We start from the raw sequence: 15,543 nt of genomic DNA, 5'->3' as shown, positions 1-15,543 counted from the left end.
TCAAGCGAGGGAGAGGGGCGGCGCGTGGGCCCCAGGAGGGAGGTGCAGGGGGCCCAGAGCAGGGGGCAGGCGGGGGTGGGAGAAGACGGGAGGGGAGGGGACGAGCAGGTGCCACCGCCCCAGGGGGCTAATCTGATCCATCTCTGCGAGGGAAGGTGCTCGCTCGTAGCTCCCAGGCGCGGTCTCCAGGGCGCTGGGGCACGTGTAGGGGTGGGGAGAAGCCCTGTGGGCGCCCGCGTAGCTGAGGTTGGGGCGCCTTTCCCTGCATTATCACCGCTGGCTGCCGGGGGCCCTGCAGCCACCACCGGGTGTCTGCGTGTTGTCCCCGCTGGGTGAACTGAAGGGAAAGTGATAAAAGAGCCAACTGTGGAAGGGGAGGCCTTGGTGCGGTGGGAGTATCTACCCCCCACCCCGCTTAGGTGGCTTATCTGACCCCAGACAGGACGAGGCCGCTCTGGGGGGTAGGAGGGGGCTGGGGAGGGAGGCCTCCACTCTGACACCTTTCTGCCGTTGGACTATTGACCTCCTGCTCCTCCAGGCACCCCTTACCTCCGGGCTGGTGGCTAACATAAGGGGGTTGGCCGGGGGGATTAAGGTAACCACCTCCTCTCAAGACCCTTTCTGGCCCTTATCCCAGGCCCCACCTGTGTGTGAGGCCCCCTCAGAACTTATGCAGGGGAAAAGGAAGCCTCCACCAGCCAAACAGAGCTGCCATGCTATCAGACGGTTCCTATATAACGTTTATTTCTGGAAGTTAAAGTAGATACAGCAATATACCAAAAAAAAAAAAAAAAAAAAAAGACAAAAAACCTCACAATAATATAAATTTTTACACTATGAAGTACACATTGGAATTTGAATGCAGTGGCCAGGACAGCAGCTTATAAACCACCTTATAGGTAGGTAAGCAACCCACGGGATTCCCTCGGCTGGGCTGGGGATGGGGAGGGGGCAGTGGACAGGAAGCGGGCAGGGCCTGAGGACCCTGTTCTTTAACGGGCCACAACAAGGCTCAGCTCCTCTCAGAACTTTTGCTACAATCAGAGTTAAGACCAGATACATGCTACCTAAGGCCATGAACTTGACAATATCTGCTCCAGAGAAGCCCTGAACCCTCGCCCTAGGTCCCTATGATTTAAACCCAATGGTAAGCCCAAGTCTCACCTTTCTAAATATTCTCTCTGTTTATCAGTTAAGCTTATTATGTACTGAAGAGTGTTGCTGGAGAAGTAAGAGCTCTGCATGACACATCAACTGTCTCCAGGCAGGAGGACTGGGGCGAACCCTGTTCATCTTAGAGAAGGTCGTCTCCCCCTTAATTCAGAGACCAGCTAATTTGATTTAACAAACAGAATTCCACAGAAACTCTGATCAGCTGAGGCAAGGTGGTTTTGAGTTGCCAAATCCGGCCATGCCTCTGAGTCAGAGGCAGCCCATCCAGCACGTGCTAGGTGTTCCCATACGCACAGGAGAGGCGAGCTAGCCAGCCAAGGCGGGCAGGCGGGGAGGCCCTCTAGGTGTTCTGCCTCACCTGTGGGGCCCCAGCAGGGAGGAGTCACCAGCCTCAGAGGGAGGCCAGGTATACACCCGCATACGAGGGCAGACTCAAGTTTATCAGTAAGCCTTTGCCCTGCATGAACTGAATGAAGACGCCATTACAAGTGCCACTGGATATCACCAAGAAACTGGCTAAGAACCATATTCCCTGAGCACAACCAGACACGTCACTGGGGCCCCATAGTGTGCATCATGTCCAACCTGTAACTCTCTCCCCCTCTTCTTCCATGAGGTCCTGAGACCAGGATTCCTAAAACAAACAGGACGAGGGACCTTTAGACACGCAAGGAGACATGCCTCTAGCAGGATCAGGGGGACTGGGGTCGGGAGGGTGGGGGAGGAAGGAAGCCAGAATCAGAAGTATCCCAGCCCTGATAAGGCACCCACAGAAACAACCTAGCCTCTGAAACAGCAGATCAAGTCCAGGGAGAAAGGGAGTCAAGGTTGTAAGCACCCTCTGCCCAGCCTTACTCACTAAAAGGCCAATACATTACAAAGGAAAATAAGTCTATTTATAAAAAAAAGTCTAAAATGCTTAGATTCTCCTTAAACCTTCCTATTTCAACACCAAAGGCCAGGCTGCAGCTTCAGATGTCTTAAGGGTTTGACCTGAAGCCCGTTTCAGGGATTATATAAATTACCAGCCTGAAGGAAGCTGAATGCTTAAAGCACCAAGGAGGCTGTTAACTGAAGTTTCTTTTTTTTTTTTTTTTTTTTTTGAGACAGAGTCTCAGACTGTCGCCCAGGATGGAGTGCAGTGTGCAGTGGTGCGATTTTGGCTCACTGCAACCTCTGCCTCTCAGGTTCAAGCGATTCTCCTGCCTCAGCCTCCCGAGTAGCTGGGACTACAGGCGCCTGCCACCACACCCAGCTAATTTTTTGTACTTTTAGTAGAGATGGGGTTTCACCGTGTTAGCCAGGATGGTCTTGATCTCCTGACCTTATGATCCACCTGCCTCGGCCTCCCAAAGTGCTGGGATTACAGGCGTGAGCCACCATGCCCGGCTGCTTAAGTTTCTTAAATACAGAAAGGCTATGCTGATACAGTGTTTTTTGCCCTTTAATTGTTATTATTTCTTAATTTAAAAAGAAACCTAGGGCTTAGATAGTCCTATCTTCTATTTGGATGTCAGCAAGGTTAAAAAGTGCAATGCCAGGAGTACGTAGCTACAGGTGGCCTGTGGCATTTGCTTACAGAAACAGGCAGAAGGATGCCGCAGGCACCAGGAGGCACTTGTCTAAGAACAACAACAACAATAACAAAAAGCTGCTGAGAAAGGAGGGCAGGGGAACAAAACAACACAAGACATTTCCTTTTTCTCCCTCTAGCCACCCCCCGCCACATCCCCTGATCATGGGTCTCAGAGAACACATCCTTATTTGCATTTAGATAAAAGCAGATCACCCACATTCACTCATTTCTCTATTTTTAAAAGTGCCCAGATTGCTCAAAGATAGCAGAAGTAGGAGATTTAAAAAAATCTGGAACCACAAAGTTAGTAGTTTCAGATGATCTGGGGTTTGGCTGTGTGAGGGGTGGCGGAATGCAGGTAGGCGCCTCAGTCGTATCTTTCTGCAGCTTCCGTTCTCAGCTCCTCACATGGGGGAGGTAGCGCACTCCGAGGTCAACTCCATGTCAAAGGTGAGGGACTCTGGAGGGACAGACAGGGAAAACTAGTTCAGTTGTCCACCCTCTGCAACTGGCAGGCCACGCCCCCAGCCCTTCAGAGGACAGGGCCCAGGCTACCACTGCTATCCAATCTCCTGCCCCTTAAGGCCCAGGGATGGTCAGAAAAGCCAGATTTACCCTCCTCCCTGGAGGACCCTGCCTCTGGAAGGGTCCTTTCTCATTCCCACCTTAACTGATTCCCAGAGCTCCATGTTTACAGAAGCTCTAAGGCTGTCCTGAGATCTTCTGCCCTTGATCTACTGTTTAATTCAGGAGCCCCGAGACACACGTGGCCACCAAGCATTTGAGATTTGGTTTGTCCAAACTGAGCTGTGCTGTGGCTGTCAAAAGCCCACTGGATTTTAAAGGCTTAGTATGAAAAAAAAGAATGAAAAAAGGTCTCAACTTTTTCTTTTTAGTTTAGTTTTGTTTATTTGAGATGGAGTCTCACTCTGTCGCCCAGGCTGGAGTGCAGTGGCACGATCTCTGCTCACTGCAACCTCCACCTCCCAGGCTCAAGCGATCCTCCCACCTCAGCTTCTTGAGTAGCTGGGATTACAGGTATGCGCCACCATGCCCAGCTAATTTTTATATTTTAGAGATTTTGGTCAGGCTGGTCTCGAACTCCTGACCTCAAGTGATCCACCCACCTCGGCCTCCCAAAGTGCTGGGATTACAGGCATGAGCCACTCACCCAGCCTCAACTTTTTCTGAAATGTTAAATTGAGAGTATGTTGGATTTAGTGGGTTAAATAAAATATATTGTAAAAATTAAGTTCGTCTATTTCCAGTGTGGCTGCTAGAAGATTTATACTCACACATGTGGCATTCATACCATCTCTTTTGGAAAGCAAAGCTCTAGAATCTCCTACCATTCCGAGTGACCAGCTCTCGGTGTGTACATGTGAGAGCATCACACAAAGGGGACCAACTTCCCTTATAGGGACAAAGTCTGTCAACCAAATACTCACCAAACTGCCCTCCTGCTGAGGGTTCAGCACCTTCACCATTATTTCCAAACTGCATCAATGAATCTAAAGTGCGGGGGGACATCGGCAGGTCAATGGTATTGCTGCAGGTCGTTCTGTAGGAAATGGGGGGCAGCAGGAGGGGAAACGGGGGGTTGACAAGACACAATGGAAAAAAAAAAGAACAAAACACACACACACAAGCCATCAAACTCTGGTCTCCAACAGAAAAATAAAAGCTCAAGCTTTTTAAACACACAAGGTCACTTTGAGTACTAAACATAGCCCAGGGGCTTCCAACCCTTGGCAGATTAACTCTCACCCAGTGTCCCATTCCCAGGGATAACTGAGGATATTAGAAATGAAGGCAAAACGGGGAAAGGAAGCCACTTACGGTGTCACACAGATAAACTTGGTCTTCAGGTATGGGGCAGCGCCTGGGAAGAAGAAAACCAGTTTTCTTACTGACTGTGACTTCGCATTCAGTAAGCAGAGCTGGAGGAAGCCATCTGCCTCGGCAGGACTGATTTGAAACTCACTCATCCTCATGCCAAGATTGTCTGGAAAGCTCCATCTGCCCCTCAGGGTTGTCTGCCCTCATTTATACTATTTGATCTCCCAGGCACTAGCAGCTGTGAACTTCAGTTCTTTGCACAAAGCTGTCCTGAGCTGCAGAGACTTTTCAGCATAACCTTTTCCCACCTGACCCTAGACTAATGCCAACCTTGTGTCCCTTCTTTCCCTAGATTATGTAAAAGTTTAACAGCCTCCATGTGGTCTGAGCATTCTATTCCGGCCTGGTCATATCTCTTAGATAACTTCTCTGCATGCAGGAACCGAGCCTGTGTAGTCTTTGCATGGTGTCCAGCCTAAATACCAATATCACCGAGTCTTTAAAGAACATGGAGACTGCTAATGCTTGTGGTTCCAAAGCCAAAGGTTATATCTCTTATTCCTACCAGCACTAATCTGGCCTCTACCACATTTTTGGATGAGGGCATGAGTAACTTTCTAGTTGGATAAATACGTCAATCAAAAAGCACCAAAGAGAATGTGACTTTGTAAGGCAGTACAATTGCTTCAACTAGAAGACCGGAGACCTGGGTCCAGGTACATCTTCAATAGCTAAGAGACCTGGAGCAAGGCATGGTCTCTCTCTTTTGTTGCTGTTGTTCTTATTGTTTTGAGACAGAGTCTCACTCTGTTGCCCAGGCTCAAGTGCAGTGGCACAATCTCAGTTACCGCAACCTCCTACTCCCAGGTCAAAACGATTCTCCTGCCTTAGGCTCCCAAGCAGCTGGGACTACAGGTGGCACCACCATGCCTGGCTAATTTTTGTCTTTTTTTTTTTTGAGACGGAGTCTTGCTCTCTTTCGCCCAGGTTGGAGTGCAGTAGCGCCATCTTGGCTCTCTACAACCTCTGCCTCCAGGGTTCAAGTGATTCTCCTTCATCAGCCTCCTGAGTAGCTGGATTACAGACATCTGCCACCATGCCTAGCTAATTTTTTTTTTGTAATTTTAGTAGAGATGAGGTTTCACCATGTTGGCCAGGCTGGTCTTGAACTCCTGACCTCAGGTGATCCATCTGCCTCACCCTCCCAAAGTGCTGGATTACAAGTATGAGCTATCATGCCCAGCCTTGGCCACAATGCCCAGCCCATATTCTCTTTTATGTACAAAATAAGAGGGAGGGGGAAGACAAGGTGCCAATTTTCTATGAGCTTTGTCATTTATAATTCTTGTTCTACAGTTAGAAATGTGTTGACGGGAATAAAATGAATTTTAGATGCTGAATGCTTACACCAAGAGGTCAAGGAACCTTGGGGATACTGGCATGAAATCTGGGGAATTCAGGTGAACAAACCATTGAGAAGGCATGGGGCAGGGTGAGGTGGGCTGAGAACAGCACGGTCATAAAACATGAGGCTTAGACAGAACCTGAGGGATCAGAGAGCATGATGACCATGTGAAAGAAGGCACTGCAGAGTGGCTCTTGGGCCGCCATCTGAGTTTACTTTGGGCCAAGAAACTGATCAATTCAGTGCAGAATTCAAAGGAGCTACTGAGGCAAGACTCCAGTGTCTTATAAATCCAACTGTTTTGGCCCAGCCCTTAGGGAGCTGACACCCTAGACAGAAAAGGATTTAATTCTCCAGCATTCAAGATAGCTGAGGCCAGGCACAGTGGCTCATGCCTGTAATCCCTGCACTTTGGGAGGCTGAAGCAGGTGGATCACTTGAGGCCAGGAGTTCAAGACCAGCCTCACCAACATGGGGAAACCCTGTCTTTAATGAAAATACAAAAATAGCTGGGCGTGGTGGCACGCCTGTAATCCCAGCTACTCAGGAGGCTGAGGCAGGAGAATCACTTGAACCTGGGAGGCAGAGGCTGCAGTGAGGTGAGATCGCACCACTGCACTCCAGCCTGGGTGACAGAGTGACAGACTGTCAAAACAAAACAAAAACAAAAACAAGGCTGGGCACTGTGGCTCACACCTATAATCCCAGCACTTTGGGAGGCCCAGGCGGGAAGATCACTTGAGGTCAGGGGTTCAAGACCAGCCTGGCCAACAGGGTGAAACCCGGTCTCTACTAAAAATCCAAAAATTAGCCAGGCATAGTGGTGCATGTCTGTAATCCCAGCTACTCAGGAGGCTGAGGTATGAGAATCTCTTGAACCTGGGAGGCAGAGGTTTCAGTGAAGCACGATCGCGCCACTGCACTCCAGTCTGGACGATAGAGCGAGACTCAGGCTCAAAAAAAAAAAAAAAAAAAAAAAAGGCTGAGAAAAATGACTTCATTGTGTGGCTTTGTACAAGATTGTAAATGTACTTTATCTAATTTGTAAGTGGCTCCGAACCTCTCCCTCAAGCCATAAGGAAATGCTATGTGGGCTTCCAGTAGAGAAGGAAGAGAGAAGAGTCTTGGGAGGATAATCTAACCTGAGACCCTCATACCATAATACTCTTGTGATGGAAATAGAGAGGAAATGGTCACATGCTCATCGTCCTGAAGGCACCCATTTTATAATAACACAGGGACACCCCCACACCCGTCACCACATTCACATGGAGTCCCTCAGGGCACACTCCTCTCAGCAAGGCAAGGCAAATTACTCAAGTAATTAGTTCCTTTCTCCTGATGAGTGCCTGGCCCCTGAGGAAACGCTGACATCGCTGGGCAGGAAAGGACCTGGCCTCCCAGCCCACAGGAAGGGTGACGGTAATGGAGGATGCAGCCTCAGACTGGGAGGTGGGACCTTGAAAGCAAAATGAGTCAAAAGGACCAGCCGTGGGACCCCAACGTCCTCTGCAGAAGGAACAAAGAGCCGTGTGGCAGGGGCTGATAAACAGATCTCCCAACTGAAGCACACATGCAAAGGGAGATAGGTGGCAGACAGGAAGTGAGTAACTCTTACAGCAGGAACAAGACTCAGGACCCCAACAAAGGAGAAAGGCAACGGTCAATTAGCTCCAACTCCCTCTTCCAAGCCCCATTCTGCCCCATCTCAAGAAATCCCTCAGAAGGAATTCCTAGGAAAAAGTGGGAGGGAAGTTGGTAGGTTTCTGTGTGTGTGCTATTTGGACAAAAATAGTTTTTTCAACAGCAACTAGGGCAAGGCGCCAACCCTAAAGGATCACATTAAAGAGCCCATCATTAGGCCAGGCACAGTGGCTCACGCCTGTAATCCCAGCACTTTGGGAGGCTGAAGTGGGCAGATCACCTGAGGTCAGGAGTTCGAGGCCAGCCTGGCCAACATGGCAAAACCCTTTCTCTACAAAAAATACAAAAATCAGCTGGGCATGGTGGCGCAAACCCATAATCCCAGCTACTCGGGAGGCTGAGGCAGGAGAATTGCTTGAACCGGGAGGTGGAGGTTGCAGTGAGCCGAGATGGTGCCACTGCACTCCAGCTTGGGTGATAGAGCAAGACTCAGTCTAAAAAAAAAAAAAAAAAAAAAAAGCCCATCATTGGCTTTATGATTACAGAAAGTTAAATAAAACAAAGAATGGCAAACCAGAGACTCCCCATCAAGACCTGCACAAAGAACCCAGAGAGTCAAAACAGCAAGTGCTGAAGGGGAACAGACAGGGCTACCCCCTCCTCCACACTGAGGACAGCTGCAGAGATTACAGTTTTCTTTCGTTTTTTTCTTTCTTTTCTTTGTGTGTGTGTGTGTGTGTGTGTGTAGTGGGGTCTTGCTATGTTGCCAGGCTGGTCTTGAGTTCCTGGCCTCAAGTGATCCTCCTGCTTCAGCCTCCCAAAGTGCTAGGACTGCAGGTGTGAACCCCCATGCCCAGCTGAGATTACAGTATTTTTAATTTCTCTCTCTTTTTTTTTTTTTTTTTTTGGTGAGACAAGGTCTTGCTCTGTCACCCAGGCTGGAGTGCAGTGGTGCGATCATGGCTCACTGCAGCCTCAACCTCCTGGGCTCAAGCAATCCTCCCACCTCAGCCTCCCGAGTAGCTAGGACTACAGGCACAAACCACCACACGTGGCTAATTTAAAAAAAATTATTTTTGTATAGATAGGGTCTCACTATGTTGTCTAGTCTGTTCTCAAACTCCCAGGCTCAAGTGATCCTCCCGCCTGGGCCTCCCAAAGTGCTAGGACTATAGGCATGAGCCACTTCGCCCAGCTAAAATAATTTATATATAACATGTAAGTACATGTCCTCTTACACATTAAAATATACCTTATTTTCAATAGTTGCACACTCTAAATACCAATCCCTTGCCCCTCCACCCAGTCACTGTCTTCCCCTTCAAACGTGATGCTCCCAGCTCTTCTACTCTAGTGTAAACCATACTCCCATGCAGCTAATAATAATTTCCTCCAGAAACCCTTTCTTCAGACCATCTGGCACACTGACATGGTTCAGTTACAGGCAAAAAGCCATATGCTGGGCTGAAATCTGGGCCTCAAACCTTCTAGCATCTACTAAGAAGCACTGTGCCAGCAGGGCATCCTGTTAACTGCCCTCAGTTTCCCTTCTCGTGTTTCAGGCATGTTTTGGGGGATGTATGTGTATTAATCCCCTCTTTATTTTTATTTTTTGACACAGTGTCTCACTCTATCAGCCAGGCTGGAGTGTGGTGGCATGATCACCGCTCACTACAGCCTTGAACTCCTTGGCTCAGGTGATCCTCCCACCTCAGCCTCCCAAGTAGCTACGACTACAAATGCGTGCCACCACACCGGGTAATTTTTTTGGATTTTTTGTAGAGACGAGGTTTCACCATATTGCCCAGGCTGTATCCCCTCTTTAGACTCATGCACTCTCTGTGGAGCAGGAACTACACTACTCTAAGTGATTCTGATTCTCCTCTCAAATCCCATCGGTCACCCCAACAAAAGCACTCACTACAATTCTTTCCCATAAGGAGAAATAATTATCCCCCAGGTTATTCAGGCATTTGCCTATCTATCCTCCAAGGATCCCAAAATTTCCAACTTTTCCCAAAAATTAAATGCCAGGAACATGGAAAATCAACAACTACCTGGGTCAGCTTCAGGATGCTCCTGGCTCTCTGGCCGACAATACTTTCCGAATGCCTCCTCCTTGGGAATGTCAGGATAGAGATAGACCAGTGGAGACACCAGGATATTGGTAGCATCCATGATCTTATAGCCCATGATGATTTCAGCAAATGACATGTTGTTCAGCTGCTGCTTTGTGTATGGTTCCACGGACTGGATCTGGGTCTTACCTGTCACAGGACATGGGAAGGAAAGATCATGGAACCTACAGCTAGGTCATCTCAGAGAAAACTGCCCATTTTTTCTTTCCTCGAAGGGGAAAAGACTTAAGCCACCCTAGTGTTGAGACCCTGAACACCCTGTTCAGTGGCCTGGCACTGTGGAAATATTCAGGCTGGCTTCTAATTAAGAAGAGGCTACTAGTTGGGTCATAGAAAATAAACTTGAATATAACTACTTGCGTAAGATATATTAACAGGGTTAAGTAGAAAAAGAGATGAAGAATACAATTTAAATTGCAAAATTCTCAACAAATAGTCACTGGAGCAAGCAAAACAAAGCAAACCAATCCTTCAGCTGGAAGGATTTAGAAGTCACCCAAATGTGTTTTGCGAGTCTGAGTGAAACAGGGAGTTGAGGCCATCTCCACCCACCAGGGGGCAGTAGGTGCTTGCAACTAGAAGCAGTGATGAGTCCTCAGCAGCCACCAGCAGGTGGGGTGGGTGGGAGCCTCCCTTACCGCTGATGTCTTTCTCCACCCAAGTGAAAGTGACGCCTCCTTCTTTGCTGCTTTCACTGAATCTTAGCAGGAAGGTGCCTGGAGGCTTAGTGCTCAAGATGGCCCGCTCCCGCTCCTTACTGATAAAGCCCATGATGTACCTGGAGCCAAGGAGGAGGAACAGTGTTGTTATTGCTAACAGGGCATCCATCCCCTGCCACTGGCTTGCTGAGAGCAGGGGACTTGGTTACATCTGTGCACACTCTGTCCAACCTACCCTTCGTTCCAAAGGGCCAGGATGTACTTTTTCACAAGGTCAATGATATTGTCCAGCCAGACCCAGAAGGAGAAGCCCTTGCCAGCCATGTTTTCCTGGAGAAAAGAGTAATGGGAAAGCCAAGTCTACTGCCATCCCAGCCCTTCCCTTCCTAGGGGTGCAGTGCATCACCCAAATCCTCAGGCCCGTCTACCTTCAGGCAGGTCCTACTGGCCGCTGGACCAAGAGTTCAGGGCCTTCAAGCCAGAGCCCTCAACGACAGCCGTGCAGGTGAGCATTCCCATTCCCACGAGAATTTAACAAGATTGCTTACTTTGCAAAATTTAGCCCATGTGATCTGACACCCTGAATAATTCACACCAGGTCCTGAAGGAAAAGAAAAAGAGTCAAGTAGTGCATTTTCAGCTTGGGGTCAAGAGGTTATTTCTTAAAACAGAACACACACACATTCATCCCACAATGGGCCACAAAATAATCAGCTTTCACATCTGTGAAGGTAGGCACTGTTGTGTGTGTGCACATGAGGACAAACACTATCCCATCATTTGACTCACTTGTGTTGCTGGGTAGCCCAGCAGGGATGGAGGGTGATGTAACAAGTCCCCCTGCTCTTCCCAACCTCGGGTGGCAGGCTGGGAAGAACAGCAGCACTCACTAACAAGCTGACATCGGGTGTCAGACAGGTGTATTTGGTGGCAACAGCTTTATTAGAACAAAGCTACTTCTAGCCCAGGTGGCACATAAAATATTCCACTAATTCTTTTTTAAAAACTAGCCTACGCTGGGCACAGTGGCTCAAGCCTGTAATCCCAGCACTTTAGGAGGCCGAGGTGGGCGGATCACGAGGTGAAGAGACGGAGACTATCCTGGCCAACATGGTAAAACCCCGTCTCTACTAAAAATACAAAAATTAGCTGGGCGTGGTGGTGGGCACCTGTAGTCTCAGCTACTCGGGAGGCCGAGGCAGGAGAATCACTTGAACCCAGAAGGCGGAGGTTGCAGTGAGCCGAGATCACACTACTGCACTCCAGCCTGGGCAACAGAGCAAGACTCGTCTCAAAAAAATAAATAAATAAATAAAATAAAACAAAAAAAACCAACTAGCCTATAGTTTATTTAAAAAATGGACAGGGAATGTCAAGCCTTTAGTGCCACCTTCCAACACACACTTAAAAGATCTTCTAAAGTTAGATAGAGTGGGTGAATGAGACAGCAACCAGGAGAAAAGAAATCTACCTCCCACCTCAAAAATGATCACCTCGACTGAAAACTGCAAACTGTCTCTGCACCCCAACTCCCCAACTCCCCTGTTTCCTGGCACCAGCACAGCGCCTTGCTCAGGAAAGAAACATGGCCTAATGCTCAGTAGACATGGCCCAAATGAACAGCCCTATGGGCCGGATCCCTTTTCTGGGCGGGTGGGCAGGAGGGAAAAGGGGTGAAATGCGGACCCAAGAGTTTCTCTGCCAGTGTAGTCAGCTGCTCGATGCTCAGTCCTCGCTTGGTGGTGGAGGAGAACTGCCAGCTCAGGACCTCGGCCACTTGATCCCAGGTTCCAATTGGGGGCTTGGTAAAAAAGTTTACGTTCTATTGGAAAGAACACATTTGCTTGTTAAGATGAGGGATGGTGCTCATTGTCTATACTAGGTACCCCTAAGTCGCAAGAGATCCCGGGGCACCAACTAAAAGGAGGGGGCACTAACCTTGGGATTGTTGGTCAGCATGTTGTACCACAGGATGGACGCCCAGGCATTTGGCATCTGACAGATGTTGGAGATCACCACAACTGGCAAGGAGTGGGTCTGCGGAGGAAGTGGGGACTGAGCTGGGGAGGCAGAGGGGCTCTCACAGCCTTGGAAATCTCTTCACCCGCATCTCACGGGGCTCAGAATGAAAGGACATGCCATAAACCACACCTGCTGCCAACTCTAGGCGAGGAGTGTGAGTGAGTCAGCTCAGTGAGCACTCATAGTGGAAAGAATGCCCAGCGTGGCCACACAACTCAGGCTGCAGTCGGAATACACCGGTCCCTTGTAAAACCTGACTTGCTCAAAGCTTGACTCACAGTCCACAGATTCCCCATTTTTAAGACCTTGGAGGCATTCTCCAAGACTTGAAGCTGTATCTTCACATGAAACAGGGAGGTCTCAGGAATCAAAGACCAGGATTCCTGCTTTTCTAGGGATATCTTAATTTAAAAATCAAGAAAGTTGGGAAAGGAGAATGTCATTGCCACAATTTTCTGTATACTAAACACACTGGCTGCTAAGACTCTTATGCCCAAACTTTATGAAGTCAGTTCTAATTTCTTTTTTTTTTTTTGAGATGGAGTCTCACTCTGTCACCCAGGCTGGAGTGCAATGGCACAATCTCAGCTCACTGCAACCTCTGCCTCCCAGGTTCAAGTGATTCTCCTGCCTCAGCCTCCCGAGTAGCTGGGATTATAGGCGTCCGCCACCACACCCAGCTAATTTTTGTATTTTTAGTAGAGACGGGGTTTCGTCATGTTGGCCAGGCTGGTCTCGAACTCCTGACCTCGTGATCCACCCGCCTCAGCCTCCCAAAGTGCTGGGATTACAGGCGTGAGCCACCGCGCCCGGCCAATCAATTTCTAAATAGAGATTTTCATATCAAGTTTGCTGAAAGCTGAATATACACACATCTTCTAAGCACTCAAGCAAGACTTTATTGCCAGATGGGATGCCAAGGATTTTTTTGGAGAAAAGTAAGCAAAAATAAACACAGTGTTAAGCAAACAGTAATCATTCCACCTTCTCTTGTAAAAATCCCAGTGGAAGTTTTTGTCCTGAGTCACCCCTGTACGTAGCCTCTCACCGATTCTGCTGCAGAACTTACCTCTAGGTCAATCTTGAGGCCTTGGTGATACACCTCGGTCTCAAAGGTGATCAGGTGCAGCTCCTCAGTCACAATCAGGGAAGCCTACAGTAACGAGAAGGACACTCTTAGGCCAGGTGTGGTGGCTCATGCCTGTAATCCCAGCACTTTGGGAGGCCAAGGCAGGAGGATTGCCTGAGCCCAGGAGTTCGAGACCAGTCTAAGCAGCACAGCAAAACTCCATCTCTGCAAAAAATACAAAAATTAGCTGGGTGTGGTGGTGCACACCTATAGCCCCAGCTACTCGAGAGGCTGAGGTGGGAGGATGGCTTGAGCCTAGGAGATGGAGGCTGCAGCGAGCTATGATTGTGCCACTGCACTCTAGCTGGGGTGACAGAGTGAGACCCTGTCTTAAAAAAAATTAAATAAAAAAAAATTAAAAGGCTGAGCGTGATGGCTCACACCTACAATCCCAGCACTTTGGGAGGCCAAGGCAGGTGGATCACATGGTCAGGAGTTCAAGACCAGCCTGGCCAATAATTTGGTGAAACCCCGTTTCTACTAAGAATACAAAAATTAGCTGGGCATGGTAGTGGGTGCCTGTAGTCCCAGCTACTCAGGAGGCTGAGGCAGGAGAATCGCTTGAACCCAGGAGGCAGAGGATGCAGTGAGCTGAGATCACGCCACTGCACTCCAGCCTGGGTGACAGAGTGAGACTCTGTCTCAATCAATCAGTCAATCAATAAAAAAGAGAAGGACGCTTTTCCTCAGAGAGAATGGCATTCAGTACTAACAGCCACAGCCAAGGAAAGTGACATGCCAAGCCTCACCACACCAAGAAGGGTAAGCCACCAGGTGGTCACAAACAAACTGGCAGGGACACAACTTGCTCGGCACTTACTCTCTTCAACACCAAGAACTTCCAATGCTGTGATCCTCAACCTAATCCTTTACTCAGTTTGTATTATAATATTACATAGATCCAATTGGTTATTTGTAAAATACGTAAGGCACAAAGAATAACAAAACAATATGAACCCACCATTCAATTTAAGGAAAAGTCCATCACTCCTAAAATTCTCTGGGTGCCCTTCCCCAACCCCATCCCCTTCCCTCCTCCCTCAGAAATAACTGCTATTTTGTCTTTTGGGTTTATCATTTCCTAGCCCTTTTTGTTTTGTTTTGTTTTGTTTTTTTACAGTTTTACCATATTTGTTTATCTAAGCAATGCAGGTATTGTTTAGTTTGGGACGTTTGTGAACCTTACACATATGGACTCCAATGAATTCTTTTGGGATTCACTTTTCACTTGATGTGAAATGAATCCACATGGTTATGTGTATCTGCAGTGTATTCCTTTTCACAGCTGCGGAGTATTCCATTGTGTCTATACCACAAATAATGTATTCATTCTAATGTTGATGGGTATTTATTTGGGTTGCATTTAGAACTTATAATCAGGCTGATGTCCACTTTATACATGTCTCCTGGGACATATATGCAAAGATTTCTCTGCTATTAAATCCTGGGAATGGCACCGTTGGTTTACAGGTATGTTCATTTTTATACTGCCAAATTGTTTTCCAAACTGACTATAACAATGTCTCACATCAGTATAGCAACCTTATTTTAAGTAAGAGTTGTCAATGAATTCTCAAAAATTGAATTCTAGTCTGGGCACAGCGGCTCATGCCTGTAATCCCAGCACTTTCGGAGGCCGAGATGGGTGGATCACGAGGTCAGGAGTTCAAGACCAGCCTGACCAATATGGTGAAACCCTGTCTCTACTAAAAATGCAAAAATTAGCCAGGCGTGGTGGCATGCACCTATCGTCCCAGCTACTTGGGAGGCTGAGACAGGAGAATCGCTTGAACCTAGGAGGCAGAGGTTGCAGTGAGCTGAGATCGCACCACTGCAATCCGATAGAACGAGACTCCGACTCAAAAAAAAAAAAGAAAAAAGAAAAAAGAAATTGAATTATAATTCATTTTTAATACTATTTTTCTGATAATAAAGGAAATATATTCAGTTTAAAATGC

General features: G+C 48.0%; 1 protein-coding gene across 8 annotated transcripts in view; it reads right to left on the bottom strand.

The window, feature by feature from the left end:
• Positions 1-722: 722 nt before the first annotated feature.
• STAT3 (signal transducer and activator of transcription 3) overlaps positions 723-15,543 on the bottom strand; it is a 77,606-nt gene continuing 62,785 nt past the window's right edge. For 4 of the 8 annotated variants that reach the window (XM_008966486.5, XM_008966487.5, XM_003813876.7 and 1 more), the window contains 10 exons: positions 13,526-13,609; positions 12,373-12,471; positions 12,121-12,256; positions 10,983-11,035; positions 10,670-10,764; positions 10,414-10,553; positions 9,692-9,904; positions 4,589-4,631; positions 4,198-4,310; positions 723-3,209 (listed from right to left, as the gene is read on the bottom strand). In XM_008966486.5, the coding sequence (XP_008964734.3) occupies positions 3,154-3,209; positions 4,198-4,310; positions 4,589-4,631; positions 9,692-9,904; positions 10,414-10,553; positions 10,670-10,764; positions 10,983-11,035; positions 12,121-12,256; positions 12,373-12,471; positions 13,526-13,609 (1,032 nt within the window). In that variant the 3' untranslated portion in view covers positions 723-3,153. Of the gene's footprint in view, positions 3,210-4,197; positions 4,311-4,588; positions 4,632-9,691; positions 9,905-10,413; positions 10,554-10,669; positions 10,765-10,982; positions 11,036-12,120; positions 12,257-12,372; positions 12,472-13,525; positions 13,610-15,543 lie in introns of those variants that run through there. The other 4 variants (XM_008966489.5, XM_003813878.6, XM_063599037.1 and 1 more) reach the window with 3 other exon arrangements.

This window comes from Pan paniscus, chromosome 19 (genome assembly GCF_029289425.2).
Source record: "Pan paniscus chromosome 19, NHGRI_mPanPan1-v2.0_pri, whole genome shotgun sequence".
Lineage (NCBI taxonomy): Eukaryota > Metazoa > Chordata > Mammalia > Primates > Hominidae > Pan > Pan paniscus.
This window is presented reverse-complemented; position numbering and strand designations above follow the sequence as displayed.